The following is a 17,068-nucleotide window of genomic DNA, read 5'->3' as shown; positions in this document are numbered from 1 at the left end:
GCTGAATTCTCTTAGCTTTTGCTTGTCTGTAAAGCTTTTAATTTCTCTGTCAAATCTGAGTGAGATCCTTGCTGGGTAGAGTAATCTTGGTTGTAGCTTTTTCCCTTTCATCACTTTCAATATGTCCTGCCACTCCCTTCTGGCTTGCAGAGTTTCTGCTGAAAGATCAGCTCTTAACCTTATGGGGATTCCCTTGTATGTTATTTGTTGTTTTTCCCTTGCTGCTTTTAATATTTTTTCTTTGGATTTAATTTTTGATAGTTTGAATAATATGTGTCTTGGCATGTTTCTCCTTGGATTTATCCTGTATGGGACTCTCTGCACTTCCTGGATTTGATTAACTATTTCCTTTCCCATATTAGGGAAGTTTTCAACTATAATCTCTTCAAATATTTTCTCAGTCCCTTTCTTTTTCTTCTCTGAGACCCCTATAATTCGAATGTTGGTGAGTTTAATGTTGTCCCAGAGGTCTCTGAGACTGTCCTCAATTCTTTTCATTCTTTTTTCTTTATTCGCTCTGTGGTAGTTATTTCCACTATTTTATCTTCCAGGTCACTTATCCGTTCTTCTGCCTCAGTTATTCTGCTATTGATTACTTCTAGAGAATTTTAAATTTCATTTATTTTGATGTTCATCATTGTTTGTTTGCTCTTTAGTTCTTCTAGGTCCTGGTTAAACGTTTCTTGTATTTTCTCCATTCTATTTCCAAGATTTTGGATCATCTTTACTATCATTACTCTGAATTCTTTTTCAGGTAGACTGCCTATTTCCTCTTCTTTTGTTTGGTCTGGTGGGTTTTTACATTGCTCCTTCATCTGCTGTGTGTTTCTCTGTCTTCTCATTTTGCTTAACTTACTGTGTTTGGGGTCTCCTTTTCGCAGGCTGTAGGTTCATAGTTCCCGTTGTTTTTGGTGTCTGCCCCCAGTGGGTAAGGTTGGTTCAGTGGGTTGTGTAGGCTTCCTGATGGAGGGGACTGGTGCCTGTGTTCTGGTGGATGAGGCTGGATCTTGTCTTTCTGGTGGGCAGGACTGCATCTGGTGGTGTGTTTTGGGGTGCCTGTGACTTTATTATGATCTTAGGCAGCCTCTCTGCTAATGGGTGGGGTTGTGTTCCTGTCTTGCTAGTTGTTTGGCATAGGGTGTCCAGCACTGTAGCTTGCTGGTCTTTGAGTGGAGCTGGGTCTTAGCAGTGAGATGGAGATCTCTGGGAGAGCTTTTGCTGTTTGATATTATGTGGAGCCAGGAGGTCTCTAGTGGACCAATGTCCTGAACTCGGCTCTCCCACCTCAGAGGCACAGGCCTGACACCCAGCCGGAGCACCAAGACCCTGTCAGCCACACGGCTCAGAAGAAAAGGGAGAAAGAAGGAAAGAAGGAAAGGAAGAAAAGAAAAAATAAAAAAATTTTTTTAAATAAAAAAATTAAAAAGTAATAAAAGAAAGAAAGAAAGAAGAGAGCAACCAAACCAGAAAAGAAATCCACCAATGATAACAAGTGCTAAAAACTCTACTAAAAAAAAGAAACAAACAAAAAAAACGGACCCACAGACCCCTAGGATAAATGGTAAAAGCAAAGCTATACATACAAAATCACACAAAGAAGCATACACATACACACTCACAAAAAGAGAAAAAGGAAAAGAAAATCCATATATAGAAAAGAAAAAAAGGAAGAGAGCAACCAAATCAATAAACAAATCTATGAAGGATAATAAACTCTAAATACTAAACTACGATAAACATAGAACCAGAAACAAATTAGATGCAGAAAGCAAACCCCAAGGCTACAGTTGCTCCCAAAGTCCACTGCCTCAATTTTGGGATGACTTGTTGTCTCTTCAGGTATTCCAGAGATGCAGGGTACATCAAGTTGATGGTGGAGATTTAATCTGCTGCTCCTGAGGCTGCTGGGAGAGATTTCCCTTTCTCTTCTTTGTTCCCACAGCTCCTGGGGTTCAGCTTTGGATTTGGCCCCCGGCTCTGCATGTATGCCGCCTGAGGGTGTCTGTTCTTCGCTCAGACAGGACGGGGTTAAAGTAGCAGCTGATTAGGGGGCTCTGGCTCACTCAGGCTGGGGGGAGGGAGGGGTACAGAATGTGGGGGGAGCCTGTGGCGGCAGAGGCCAGCGTGACATTGCAACAGCCTGAGGAATGCCATGTGTTCTCCCAGGGAAGTTGTCTCTGGATCACGGGACCCTGGTAGTGGCGGGCTGCACAGGATCCCAGGAGGGGCGGTGTGGATAGTGACCTGTGCTCACACACAGGCTTCTTGGTGGCAGCAGCAGCAGCCTCAGCGTCCCATGCCCATCTCTGGGGTCCGCGCTCATAGTCACGGCTCATGCTCTCCTCACGCACTCCGAAACAATGGTCTCTTGTCTCTTTGGCAGCTCCAGGCTTTTTCCCGGACTCCCTCCCGGCTAGCTGTGGTGCACTAGCCCCCTAATTACTGCTCTGTGTTCACACAGCCAACCCCAGTCCTCTCCCTGGGATCTGACCTCTGAAGCCCGAGCCTCAGCTCCCAGCCCACACCTGCCCCGGCGGGTGAGCAGACAAGCCTCTCAGGCTGGTGAGTGCTGGTCGGCACCAATCCTCTGTGCGGGAATCTCTCCACTTTACCTTCTGCACCCCTGTTGCTGTGCTCTCCTCTGTGGCTCTGAAGCTTCCCCACCACCCACGCCCCGCCCACCCCATCTCCTCCAGTGAAGGGGCTTCCTAGTGTGTGGAAACTTTTCCTCCTTCACAGCTCCCTCCCACTGGTGCGGGTCCTGTCCTTATTCTTTTGTCTCTGTTTTTCTTTTTCCTTTTGCCCTACCCAGGTACGTGGGGAGTTCCTTGCCCTTTGGGAAGTCTGAGGTCTTCTGCCAGCATTCAGTAGATGTTCTGTAGGAGTTGTTCCACATGTAGATGTATTTCTGATGTATTTGTGGGGAGGAAGGTGATCTCCACATCTTACTCCTCCGCCATCTTGAAGGTCTCTTCATATTTTTTGAGCAAGCAAACATAATGGAATTTGAAAAACGTGGGCATTTTCATAGCAAGAGTGAGGAATGGCTTGCAACGTGAGGATTCTAGATTGCATGCAAACATGTAGAATCTCTGTTTAACAGACCTTCTGGAAGACTGTCAGCTTCTGAGCTACTTGGGCATTCCACACCTCCCACAGGCTTTGGAACTCAGTCTCTGCTTACTACTAAATTATTTGCAAACTATTAGGGAGACCAATAGGGCTTCTGAGTCACTCTTTGAATTTCTGAAGCCTGACTGGGCTTGCAGAATGACTGTAAGTTACTGCAGATATAAGAGCCAGCATTTCTTGTCATACTTTGTGTATGTGAAGGCGTTCCTTTGGTTTGTAACTATAACAACAAGTTCTATAGCCCATTGTTTTGCACAGCTAAGTCTTAAGGCCTCATGGACTGCCTAATAATTACTGCTCTACAAGAACTAATTTGGTTTTAACTGATTTACACTCTGCTGCTGGCCTGCTCTTTGCTGAAGGGGTCCTAGCCTTACACCTTCGGGGCGACAGAAGTTGAATTCAGTCAGCCTGCCTGTATTCTTGATCCTGCTTTCCACCATTGGAGGCCTAGAGGAAAGGGCTTTGCTAAGGCCACAGCAAGTGTCCTGTAGAGTTCAATGGGAAGGGGTCAGGAATTTGGAGCCAGTGAACGTGGGTTTGAAAAACCACTACCATTTATTGCTGTGTGATCTTGGGCACATCATTTACATTCTCTGAGCTTCAATTCCCTCCTCTATAAAGTGGAGATAATAATTCTTATGGAACATGGTTGTTGAAAGGATTAAGTGAAACAATATGAGGGAAAGTTTTGTTTAAATTTTGAAGGACTATGTCAATGTTACTGTTAGGTGCACAGGCAAGTGGCCACTGGGCAGGAATATCTGCACACGGATGAGGGCAACCAGGAGGATGTGTTAGAGACAAAAATCATGTCTGTTTCCGTGACAGTTCTTCCACAGGGACGGTGCTCACCATCACGACGCTATATGTTATACCCACTCAGAAATGAGTACCATAGAGCTCCTTTTGGCACTGTATGTTTCTGAGAAGAAAGGGGGGAAAACATATGAATCTTTGAAGAAAGAGTAACTTTCCTTGGGTCTGCGTTTGGGGTAGGGTGGGAGTATGCACACGGAGGCAGAAGGACAGTGAAATGAGTTGGAAGTAGGGCTCCAGCTCTCTCAGCATCCTTCCATCCCAAGGAAGGGAGCTCATGTTGTAACAGTCTTGGGTTTTCCATGATCATGGGCAATTAACAGGTTCCTCACTGATTACACATGCAAATAATTTAAGACTTAACTGTCTAGTACTGTGAACATTTACTTTAAAGTTTAGATATGCGCTTGGAGCTTCCCCTCAAGAGTTTTGTTTTCTTTTATGTGTATGTATGTTTTTAATTAAAGGTTTGGTCCAAGCCACATTGCTACTTTAACACTTTGATTATGAGACAAATTTTATCTGTACACATTGACTGCAGTGGCTTTTTTTCAGTGCCAGAATGTTTCTTCCCCACCCCACCCCCGCAGGATTCTCTTTTGAGAGGGTTTATTTCTTTCCCATTTTTTTGAGGAACAGAAAGAAGTTGTGGTTTGATTTGCTGGGTCTCAATGACAAAGGTTTTCTACTCCCTCTTTTTAAAAACACGAACTGAAATCTGTATCTATATGTTTAAAAAAATGTTTCAAGTCTAATCTTTGTATGATAGTAATGGATATTGTATAATTGTACATAGAATTGCACATAAAGTATCTAGATATGAATAAGTGCAATAATTGTATCTGTTGTATTTAGGACTGCCAAGGTCATAGTATCTGATGATGATGATGTCATTGTTGAATTAATTGGATCTGAGGTGACGATAGGCTGCATGTCGGGTTTGCTGCCCAATATTCTGAGCCTGTCATGCTGGGGACCAGAGGCTTCTCAGAAAGAAAAGCCTTCAATGTAGGCTTTTAACTCATCTTCAAAAGAGAATATGCATGTAATCACAGAGACACACTGACAGGACTGAGAGGCACTTGTCATACAACTTTAAATATACCACAATTTTTGTAACCCCATTTTGATATTTCTATGTTTTTTAATAAATATAGGAAACTGAAACAACAAAAAAATTAGATGTCCCAGAATTTTCCCTTCCTCCAAGGGGTCCAGCTCTGAATTACTGCAGAAACGGTCGTGTAACTAACCTTTTATAGCAATGGGTGCTGGGGAAAGGAGCACGAGATTATGTTTCCAAGGCAGTTAGAACAGCTAAATTATGAAAAAGAATGCTCAGGTTCTGTGTGGGACTAAGGAAGAAATACTATGTTTGACTTTACATTATACTCCCACTATTCTAAAATAAGCAAAACTTGTGCTTGTTCAGTGACAAGTAATATCAAAAGACAATGTGGTAGTTTCCTGCTACATCTTTCTTGAAGCAAGCATTGCTGTTTTACAAGAGTCACATCATTTGTGTATCCTGGCTCATTCTCTGGTGCTTGGGGTATTTGGTTTTTTGCATGTGCTTTTTGTAATTTGTAATTCAAGACAAATTTCCTTCAAAATCGAAACAAAATGATGATCACCTCTTTAGCTTTAGGAAGAGGAAGCGGTGGTGTGTCTTACAAAACAGGGCATACCCTGCAATGTTTATTGCTTAATTATTCTTTGTGAAGCTTCCATTTTGGCTCTATCTTATAGCCCTGAGATGAAGTGTGAATAATAGAGGAGTTCAGTGTTCTTCTGTAATGGGACTAAAGCTTTTATTTATCTTCCTTTCTCCTTCACTGACCTTTTGCTTTTCTGTGTCAAAGCTCAGTACATGTCCTTTCGTTCTAGAAAGCCTCATACAACCATGTCCTTCTCGAACTCCTACTGTGTAGCGTGGTACCGCCTTGGTTCAGGCTCTCACAATCTAACCTTCCAATCAGGGCTGCTTCACTGCAGAACTTTCCCTGTGAATGGAGCCCGCTGGGAATGTGCAGTGCCCGTATAAACCTGCTTCTGCATCCATGCTTTCACAGCACCTATTTCAGTTATTCATATTTTTATCCTTATGTCTGTGATTCTTTGGTTAATTGCTAGCTCACCAGTCCGTGAGCCCCCCTGAGGTGAGGGACCTTGTCTGGTTTTGCTCACCGTGGCATCTATCTCTTACCCATAGCACGGGGGCTGGCTCATAGCCTCTAAATTGTCTCCTTGCCTCCAAATTCACACCCCTTGCAAACCATTCTTCTCACTGCTACCAACATCTTTACAAACTCAGATAAGTCCTCTCTGCAGAAAATGTAATGGCTTCCCATGCATATAGATTAAAATCTAAATTCCAGGACACAAGCTGCTTTTTAAGCCTTATCTACTTTCCTAAGAATACTGCTTTTTATTTAGGTTTATTTTACCTTACCTTGTATGACATAGAGCTAGTTATTTCCCTGCCTTGCTTCTTCTTTAGTTTGTAAATAAATTGCTTGCATCTTTGCAGACTCTTGGTCTTCATAAAACGACTCAATAAATATTTGCTTAATTGATTTAAGTATTATGGAGATATATGTCTCCAGAATCACTATACTTGATAGCTATATAGTTCTTCTTTCACCAGGAATTTAGATGTTTTATAATTATTCTCGTTTATATCACTGTGCCCTGCAAATATATTTTATTCCGTTGTTTTATTTATAGCTCTCAATTATATTGCCTGCCGCATGATAATATTAGTATAATGGGCTCTGGAATTCTATATTAACTGATCCTTGAATATTTTTTTAAAGAGTTTTTTTTTTTTTTTTTAATTTATTTTTGGCTGCATTGGGTCTTCATTGCTCCGCACGGGCTTTCTCTAGTTGTGGTGAGCAGGGGATACTCTTCGTTGCGGTGCGCAGGCTTCTCATTGCCGTGGCTTCTCTTGTTGCAGAGCACGGGCTCTAGGCGCACAGGCTTCAGTAGTTGTGGCTCGCGGGCTTGGTTGCTCCGCAGCATGTGGGATCTTCCCAGACCAGGGCTCGAACCCGTGTCCCCTGCCTTGGCAGGCGGATTCTTAACCACTGCGCCACCAGGGAAGTCCCTTGAATATTTTTTTTGTCTGTTAAACTTTGGTATCTACTTAATGTCCTTTTGTCCCTGTATTTAATTGGATTAATTAGTGTTTTCGATTTTAATTCACATGAGACTTTTGCATTTGCCTCTATTGTGTTTTCTTACTTTCTTACTCTTCCTTCTTTCCTAAGGGTTGAAGTTTTTCTGATACTGTCTATCAGAATTCTGTTATAGTGTCTTTTAGTTGCTTCCCTATGTAAAATGTTTTACCTGCCTTAACATATTTAGAATGTTTTCAAGATAACAGAGATCGAAAACTTCAGCAGACTGAGGAATTTGTACAGATTCAGCACAGCACCTTCTTTTGTTGCCTACGTAAACTGTACCATGCTTAAAGGTGCCATGCTTTGAGAAGATTGCCTGAACTTCAGCTTTCAAGTTAATGCCTTCTTGATTGTAAAGATTCCAAGAGCCTTTAAAATATAATTTTTTCCCCCCGTGGAAAGGCATTTTATTTTAAATATAGCAGTGTGTACATGTCAATCCCAAACTCCCAATCTATCTACTTTAAAATAAATAGATGTACTGTACTTTGCAAAACTGTAATAGCAGAAAGCTGGCAACATTCCATATATTTATAAACAGGGGATTATTTGAATAGTTTGTGGTACATCTATGCAATGGGGTGCTATGGAGCTGTGAAATGGAATGAGAACTATATATATTATTATGAAATTCTTCAGAATATATTATTAAGTCTAGATGTCTAGGTTTTGCTTCAAAATAATATGGAGAGTGGAGAGGGGAAGTGAAAGGGTTTAGATAAAACAAAATTACTCATGAACTGATATTTGTCGAAGTTCCTATGGTTACATTTGAAATATTTCTTAAAGAAAAAGCTGAAAATAACAGATATGATCTAATGTTCTGAAGAAACTATTTTCCTGGGAAAGCCCTTAACATTTTTCATCCATGAAATGATTGGACACACGTTTTAGATTATTAACGCAAATAAATCTAGATATATCACCAAACCATTTTCGACTCCCTGAAGATTTAAACAAGAAATTGTGATTATTTGCCGAATGTAAAGTGTTGTGATGCCTTAATAATAATAGGTTCTATTAAAAGACTGCTTTATGGCATTAAAAACATGTATGTTAAAGGAGGGGAAGTCCAAACAAAATCAATGACTATTAATATCACATAAAGAAAGACAATCTGACATGTGGTGCCTCCTGATAGAAGTACATGCTACCACCTATGAAGTGTTTTTGTAGCAGAGGAGGAAGACAAGTGCAAGTGTAATTTATGGCTGTGGCAGAAAACTGGAGAGAGCAGAGTGGAAGCTAGAAGTCCAGAGGCATTATCACATCTAATATGCATATATTTTTTATGAAACAGAAAAATTAGTTACTCCCATTTTAGAGAGGAGAAAAGAAACGTAATGAATCGATGATATGCCTGTGGCCACTTTAATAAATTCAGGAATAAGAGCCTACCAGGCCTTCTGGATTCATATTTCAGAACATATTTTCCACATTAAAAGAATGGGGATCCCTATCATCAAAGAGTAGCTAATCTGATAAAATAGAGGTGATACATGTTCAACAAAGCCTTAAAATTACATAGGCAGAACACTCTTCAACATAAATAGCAATATTTTTTTGGATCCCTCTCCAAAAGTAAAGGAAATAAAAGCAAAAATAAACAAATGGGAACTAATTAAACTTAAAAGCTTTTGCACAGCAAAGAAAACCATCAACAAAATGAAAAGACAACCTACTGAATGGGAGAAAATATTTGCAAATTATATGACCAATAAGGGATTGAGATCCAACAAATATAAACAGCTCATACAACTCAATATCAAAAAAACAAACAACCCAATCAAAAAAAATGGGCAGAAGACCTGAGTACACATTTTTCCAAAGAGGAAATGCAGATGGCCAGCCAACAGGCACATGAAAAGATGCTCAATGTCGCTAATCATCAGGAAAATGCAAATCTAAACCACAATGAGATATCACCTCACCTGTCAGAATGGCTATCATCAAAAAGACCACAAGTAACAAATGTTGGCAAGGATGTTGAGAAAAGGGAACACTTATACACTGTTGGTGGGAGTGTATATTGGTGCAGCCACTGTGGACAACAGTATGGAGGTTCCTCAAAAAACTAAAAATAGAGCTACCATATGACCAGGCAATTCCACGGGTATATATCCAAAAAAAGCCAAAAACACTAATTCAAAAAGATACATGCACACCACTGTTCATAGGAGCATTATTTACAATTGCCAAGATATGGAAACAACCTAAGTGTCCACCAACAGTTGAATGGATAAAGAAGATGTCATATGTATATACACATGGAATACTACTCAGCCATTAAGAAGAAAGAAATTTTGCCATTTGCGGCAACATGGATGGACTTGGAGGGCATTATGCTAAGTGAAATAAGTCAAACAGAGAAAGATAAATACTGCATGATATCACTTCTATGTGGACTCTAAAAAATATAACAAACTAGTGAATATAACATAAAAGAAGCAGACTCACAGATATAGAGAACAAACCAGTGGTTACCAGTGGGGAGGTACAAATTATTGGGTGTAAGATAGGCTCAAGGATGTATTATACAACACAGGGAATATAGCCAATATTTTGTAATAACTGTAAATAGAAAGTAATCTTTAAAAATTGTATAATAGGGGCTTCCCTGGTGGTGCAGTGGTTGAGACTCCGCCTGCCAATGCAGGGGACACGGGTTCGAGCCCTGGTCTGGGAAGATCCCACATGCCGCGGAGCAATTGGGCCCGTGAGCCACAACTACTGAGCCTGCGCATCTGGAGCCTGTGCTCCGCAACAAGAGAGGCCGCGACAGTGAAAGGCCCGCGCACCGCGATGAAGAGCGGCCCCCACTCGCCACAACTAGAGAAAGCCCTCGCACAGAAACTAACTAAGACCCAACACAGCCAAAAATAAATAAATAAATAATTTTAAAAAAAAGAGAGATCATGTACAACATGGGGAATATAGCCAATATTTTAAAAAAATTTTATAATAAATTTAAAAATAATTTTTTAAGCAAAAAAAAAAAACTTATGACAGTTGGAGTTATCCTCTCCAGCAAGAGAAGAAAGTAAGTATGCTCTTCTGTTGCGTGCAGATTCACATATATCAGAGATCAAAAGAGCAGATTAGATTAGCATTCTCTTATGCAGTGGAGACCTCTTACCAGTTCTCTCTTAGAAGGGTAACCATCCCAACGCCACCAAAATGAGCCAACAGAGACCTTGCCAGGCAAGACAGGGGTCCTTTTAGAAACTACTCTGGGTCCACTTGACTACATGAGCAAACCGACGGCCAATACACAGGGCTGGCTTCAAAGGTGTGTGACCTGTGCAGTCAAAAAAGGACCTGCTCAGGACTTCCCTGGCAGTTCACTGGTTAAGACTCTGTCCTCCCAATACAAGGGGCCTGGGTTCGATCCCTGGTCAGGGAACTAAGATCCCACATGCCTCGTGGTGCTGCCAAAAAAAAAGAAAAAAAAGAAAAAGGGATCCACTCTCGGAAGGGCCTGCACTTGGCTTAATGCTCTGGTGTCACCATCTTGAAATCCTTAGTAATTTTATTTTTGAGCTTATGCTTTGTAAGTGAAGTCTGATGGGACAACGGAGCACACACATGAGCAGCACAGACAGGCCAGTTGGCAATGCGCACAAGCATATAGGCCTGAGCTGTGTGGGTAGCAGGCAGTGTGGGTGTGCAGCAATCAGCCTGGCAGCCTAGCGTGCAGACGCGTGCCTCAGGCAGTATGTGGCACCACAGGGTGCTGGTTTTTATGTTTCCAAAAATAATTTGAATTAACTTTGTGTTATATTTTAAGGATGAAGCTTCTTTTTATGAACCCAATCCATGAATAGTAATTGAGTGCCTACTGCAATGCTCCATAAACAAAATTAGGTTTCTTTTCTGCCTTCATGGAGCTTATATTCTAGTTACATAATTTTTTCCAATTAATGCAGTCATAGTCTACTCTTTAAAATTAGAATTATTGCTTTGAGTGCATCGTTGGAGAGTATCTTTACAAAAAGGCAGTCTTTTATAATAATGTGATTGTAGCTAACTTTCCTGACCTATAATTTCATTGAATAGATTACTCTAGTTGCTTTACTTGCTTTTATTATTTTCCATTAATTTTACCATAACTGAAGACATCCCTAAATAGCTGAATATGGAATGCTTTTATTTTAGAATTGTGAAAAATGGAAGACAGTACCACAGACACAGAACAAGAAGAGGAAGAGGAGAAAGGTGAAAAGGATCAAGAAGACCCCATTTATGCTGTAGCACCCACGATTAACATCCGAGATGAGCGATTCGTTGATGTATCTACAACTCCAGCTTTCATTTGTCTGCATGAGGTACATATATATTTATATATTACAGTAAGACTTGTCTCACTATCTACTTAAAAATTCAGATGAAGTTAATATCATTATCAAAATAATTTACTATTTGTAACCTGGAGGAAATGTGTACTGTTTGAAGCACTTTAAAATAAAATAGCCCCTACATTCTCTTCCAAAAGCCTACGGTATAATCCTGGACTAATGCAGTAGTGTAGGTACTGATACTTCTAAGGCATAATAAATATTTGCATATATGCAGCCACTTACGTATACTCTGTATGTTGGTAAATGATTTCTTTCATTACTGGATACATTACATTTACATCCATAAAATGAAGATAAAAGATCTTGTCATATAACGATAGAAAGAATATACATTTACCTAACCAAATGTAGTTACTGCAGTAGAGCACAGAAACATGCTGTTTCCTATTAGCAGAGAAGCAAAAAGGGGAATCTGATTTTTGTTAGATTTTTGTCTGATTTTTTAAAAAATGAGATGAACATTTAGGAAATATCCATATATGAGGAGAGTTTTTCTTTTTTTTTTTTTTTTTCAAAAAAAAATTTTTTTTTTAATAGCTACTCTATTTATTTATTTATTTTTAGCTGTGTTGGGTCTTCGTTTCGTGCGAGGGCTTTCTCTAGTTGCGGCAAGCGGGGGCCACTCTTCATCGCGGTGCACGGGCCTCTCACTATGGTGGCCTCTCTTGTTGTGGAGCACAGGCTCCAGACGCGCAGGCTCAGCAGTTGTGGCTCACGGGCCCAGTTGCTCCGCGGCATGTGGGATCTTCCCAGACCAGGGCTCGAACCCGCGTCCCCTGCATTAGCAGGCAGATTCTCAACCACTGCGCCACCAGGGAAGCCCGAGGAGAGTTTTTCTTTAACAGTAACTGACCACATATGCAATCTGTCATGCTTGAGAGCTGTACTTTAGAAAATGATTTAGAGGACATTTGAATTCTGGACTCTTAACCTTATGTGAATATAACTGAATAAAACATCTAAGAAATTTGATAGTCATAATAAAAATAAGCTTAAAAAAGTCTTTGGGCAAAATCAGATTTTACTTAAAACCGAGAAGCAATACTAAATCCCCGCCCAAATATTTTCTTGGTGTAAATATTTTAAACAATTGCTACAACTATTGTTGAGCTTTTGTTTTATATATACATATAAACCTCATATCAGGAACACATGATGTCAGTTTGTCCCATTACTCATGTTTTCAGCATTGATCACTTGGTTAAGGTGGTGACTTCTAGATTTCTCTCCTCTAAAGTTATTATTTTTCTTCTTGAAAGTGATAAGCACCTATGGGGAGATACTCTGAGGCTATTTAAGTATCCTATTCCTTCTAAAATTTTCACCTACTAGTTTTACATCTCTTGATGATTCTTGCTCAAATTAATTATTATTACAATGGTTGCCGAATGGCAATTTTCTCATTCCATCATTTTTTCTACATTTATTAGTTGTCTTCCTACTATAAGGTAGAACTTTCTCTTCTATTCTTTCTATCTGTCTATCCATCCATCCATCCATCCATCAGGGTGGACTCATGAGTTCTTATTCTACTCAATGAGCTATAATCCATTATTTCCATTATTCATTTTGATTCTTCAGTTGTCCCAGATTTGGCCAGTGTACACCCTTTCAAGAAGGCTCACTTTTGACATGCTCCTATGATTCCTTGTGTACCTTTTAACTTTCTGTCATAGAATGTGTTCCAGGTTCATCTTGCATTTTCTTTGCTCCAACTCTAGGATCAGCCATTTCTCAAAGGATCCTTGGTTCCTATTTTAGTGGAGAATGATATTTGAAAACTAAGATCTCAGTGCAGGGTGTGTTCATTGCTATTGGTCTGTCATTGCTTCTCAGCACTCTCAGAGCTGGGAAATAGGTGCATAAATATATTTATCCACACAAATTTATATCTATTTCTATACGTATCTTGATAAATTTAGAACGATGAGTTCATATCTCTAGTATTAATATTTTCAAATGATCAGCGTTCTCTATTTCTGCTAAAATCCATCATATGTCCAGCTTTGCAATAGTATTTCTACTTTTATACCACTACCTTTAATAATTATATCAAATAAAGGTACAGTTTATTTCTACCAAAGGTTATGCTAACAACAAAAATTATAGTCAAATTTGTTAAGCCACAGATAAAGAAACATGGAAGATTTGACTTGTAAAGTCAAAGGAGAACTTAGGACAACTTCTCTTGCATATTGATCTTCAATGTAACAATTCATTAAATATTTCAAGAATCTCTCAATTCTCATGTATGCACAAATTATAGCTATTAATCATTGAGTATGACCAGCCCCTAATACAGTAGATAACTTAGATTATACGGTGAAAGAATGATCCTCCCATTTTGAGTAGTAATTACACCAGTAATTTTACTGCCGGAGAATTCTTCCTTTAGCCAGCAAAATCTTGCAGAATGAATTATTGGCTTCAAACAACTTTGTTTCCATGATAAACACCCCTGAGATTGTTCCTATTGGAATCTATAGCTTTTTTTTCTAACTCTTTTAACATTCCTCTAAGATTCACAAGTCTTACAATTTTTTTAACCTACTATATAAAAGCTATCCTCCTTCAGTTGTCTAAACAGAAGCTGAATCTGCAGAATAGCAAGAGTTCTGAAAGAAAGCAGTCAGAAATCCACTTCCAAAGGCCCAGATGCTTGGCATCACATTGAAAGAACCAGATGCTGCTTATAGCATTTATTGTTGTTAATGCTAATCACACAATTGGTCCAGCACTATTGAGTTGTAAAACATGGATGTCATGCTGTCATCTAATTTGCCTACAGAATGTGTTCAGTATTTATGGCACTCTGCGATTTGGGCCCAAACTATTTTTGTAATCTAATAATTTACTTAGGTCCTCATGATCTTCCGCTTATGTTACTCCCCTTAGCAGGGACTCTCCCGTATTCAGATGGCTAGGAAACTGGCACATATTCACAAAGCATGATACAAGGTCGTGGCTGTCCACAATCCTCCTACTCACGTTGCCTCTTGAAAAACTGTGCTACTCCAACTGAAAAAATCAGATCAAACACTTGTATAGGCCACACTTTGCAACCCCTGCATCTATTCCTAACCTTTTAGAATCTGGCTCAGTTCCCACCTCCTTCAAAAAACCGTGCCTGAGCAGTCAGTTCACAGTGTTTTCTCCAACCTGTCTACTCTTACAGCATTTGTAGGCTGTACCTTTCACTTGATACAAGATCATTAACAGATATTTATTGAATATCTTCTCATCATATAATATTTTGCATAGAAAATTTAATTTCTCACTGATATTATGATCACATTAAACAGTAAGACTTAACAGGATATGAACTACACTGTGTTCAATTCACACTTTGGGATTAATGTTCAAAGTGGTGCTTGGGAACTAAGTCACATCAATGGACTGTGTGGGTTAATTCTGGACACCTGCTCCCCGACTCTTCCACTGCTGCCTAATTATGAGGCCTGGCACTCCACAGACTTTTCTTGTCCCGTTGAAAACTTTTCTTAAAAAAATTTTTTTTGTTAAGGTATAACATATACACAGTAAACCTCGCAAATACTCAGGGTCCAGCAATTTTTTTTACATATGCCAATAACCAACATGTTCAGAACTAAATTCATCATTCTCCCAATCCTAATTCTCCTCCTGCATTCTCTTTATCAGTTTGAGGGTAAAATATCTCCATTAAGTATTGCTTGAATTTATCTCTTCTTCATTCCTGCCATATTCCCACTCAGATGAAAATATATTTCCTGCAACCCAGTGGTGTCCCTTGAGACTCTTCCCAGTCATTTCTCCCACCAAAGTTAGACCTATTCTGACTTATCACTATGTATTAGTTTTGCCTCTTTTCAAAAATCATATGAATGGAATCATACAGTATGTTTTCCGTTGTGGCTGGCTCCTTTTGGTAAACACTGAATCTGTGAAATTTATTCATAGCACCATGTGGGCCTTAGTTCAATATTTAAAAATTGCTATATAGTGTTCTTTTGTGTAACTATACCATAATTTTCTTGTCCATTCTATTCTATTTAGAGATTTAGAGACTTGGGTTGTTTCCTGTTTGGATGATTATGAATAAGGTACCATGATCATTCTTGTGCATGCCTTATACTTATGAATTCATTTATCTTGGGTGTTTACCTAGGAGTGGGGTTCCTGTGTCATAGTTTAGGTTTATATTCAGCTTTAGTTGATACCTTCAAATGGCTTTCCAAAAAGATTATACCAAGATATACACCCTGATGGGCAATATGTAACTGTTTTCATCTAATACCATGGCAAGGGTCATGTGTGATTTTATTTATATCCTACACAGCACCTGGCTCAAGACCTTGCACAGAGACAAGCAGTAAATATTTAGTATTTAAAAATCATTCTTTTAACAAATAGCATATGTCTCTTTGTTCAAAGCTCATGTCTGTTGCACATTCAGGCTTAATGTAAGTTATAGCTTTCATGGTATTCCCTAAGTCAGGATTTCTACTTCTAAACTGTGCATGGTTATGCAAAGTAGCACTGATTTCTAAGGGTGACCTTGGTTGTCAAATGTCAGTGTGTCAGATGTTGAAATTTTCCAAAACTTGGACGCCGTAAAGTCATCCTTGTCTTAATGCCAAGAGCCAAAATCAAAACATGAAATTATCTTGCCTAAGACTTTTGGCTCTTTTATTTTTCACCAGAACGAGTCAGCTCCTCCCTTCTCTTCATTTCCTGAAAATAATTCTTGTGCCAGTCGTTGTTAAGTCTTTGACTTGATTTAACCAAGGGGTAGAGAAAAGGTAGCACAGGAGCATTCGGGAGGCACAAGGGACAGTGTGAAGGGAAACAGGAGGGAAACACTAAGGAAGTAAAAGTGTGACTCTGTACAGAATACGAAATCCTGTTAAAAGTAGAGTGTGGGGTACGCAAGCATTGTGGGTGTGTAGATGAAGATGGACTAGGCTTGTTGACATGTGACCTTTTCACGGAAACAGCTTCTATATAAAACTATCAACTTTTGGACTCCTTAAAAATGTGTAATAACTATATTTGTGTTCAAGTTTTAGTTTCATGTCCAATGGGAAAAGAACTGAGATAGCAAGACGTTTTTGAGGAGCAGTGGGAGACATTAAGTCTTAATCCACTTAACAGATATTAATTCAGCACCCACTATGTGCCAGGCTCTGTGCTAGGAGAGGTTTATTACCATTATTATTAAAGTTACTGAAATTTACTCAAATGTATCCTTTCAGCTCCTCCTTTGTTTTGAGCACCTCCTGTGTGCTGCACAGTGCTAGATACCATGGACATTCATAGGCATAAAGCATATGAAAGGGTACTGTTCTTTAGAAGCTTAATTTGGGAAATAAGAAACTTGACATGCTAAATATCAACAAAAGGCAATGGGTCATTGAGAACCTGGAGGTGCCACAAGTGCGATTAGAACTGAATGGAAGGAACAATCACCGTGGGTTGAGATGATCTGGAAAAAAGCTTTTCAGAGGCAGTAGGACGTGAGAGGGGATATTTTGTCCATATCCGTGGTGTCCACTATGAACCTACTTTTCTTATCTTAAGCTTTGCCCACACCTA

General features: G+C 39.5%; 1 protein-coding gene across 1 annotated transcript in view; it reads left to right on the top strand.

The window, feature by feature from the left end:
- The window catches only part of CCDC146 (coiled-coil domain containing 146), a 140,046-nt gene that overhangs the window by 17,918 nt on the left and 105,060 nt on the right, over nucleotides 1-17,068 (top strand). The window contains exon 2 of the mRNA XM_007187102.3: nucleotides 11,292-11,461. Within this exon, the coding sequence (XP_007187164.2) occupies nucleotides 11,303-11,461 (159 nt within the window). The 5' untranslated portion in view covers nucleotides 11,292-11,302. The remainder of the gene's footprint in view (nucleotides 1-11,291; nucleotides 11,462-17,068) is intronic.

This window comes from Balaenoptera acutorostrata, chromosome 7, assembly GCF_949987535.1.
Source record: "Balaenoptera acutorostrata chromosome 7, mBalAcu1.1, whole genome shotgun sequence".
Taxonomy (NCBI): domain Eukaryota; kingdom Metazoa; phylum Chordata; class Mammalia; order Artiodactyla; family Balaenopteridae; genus Balaenoptera; species Balaenoptera acutorostrata.
Note: the sequence above shows the minus strand (reverse complement) of the source record. Positions and strands in the feature narration are given on the sequence as shown.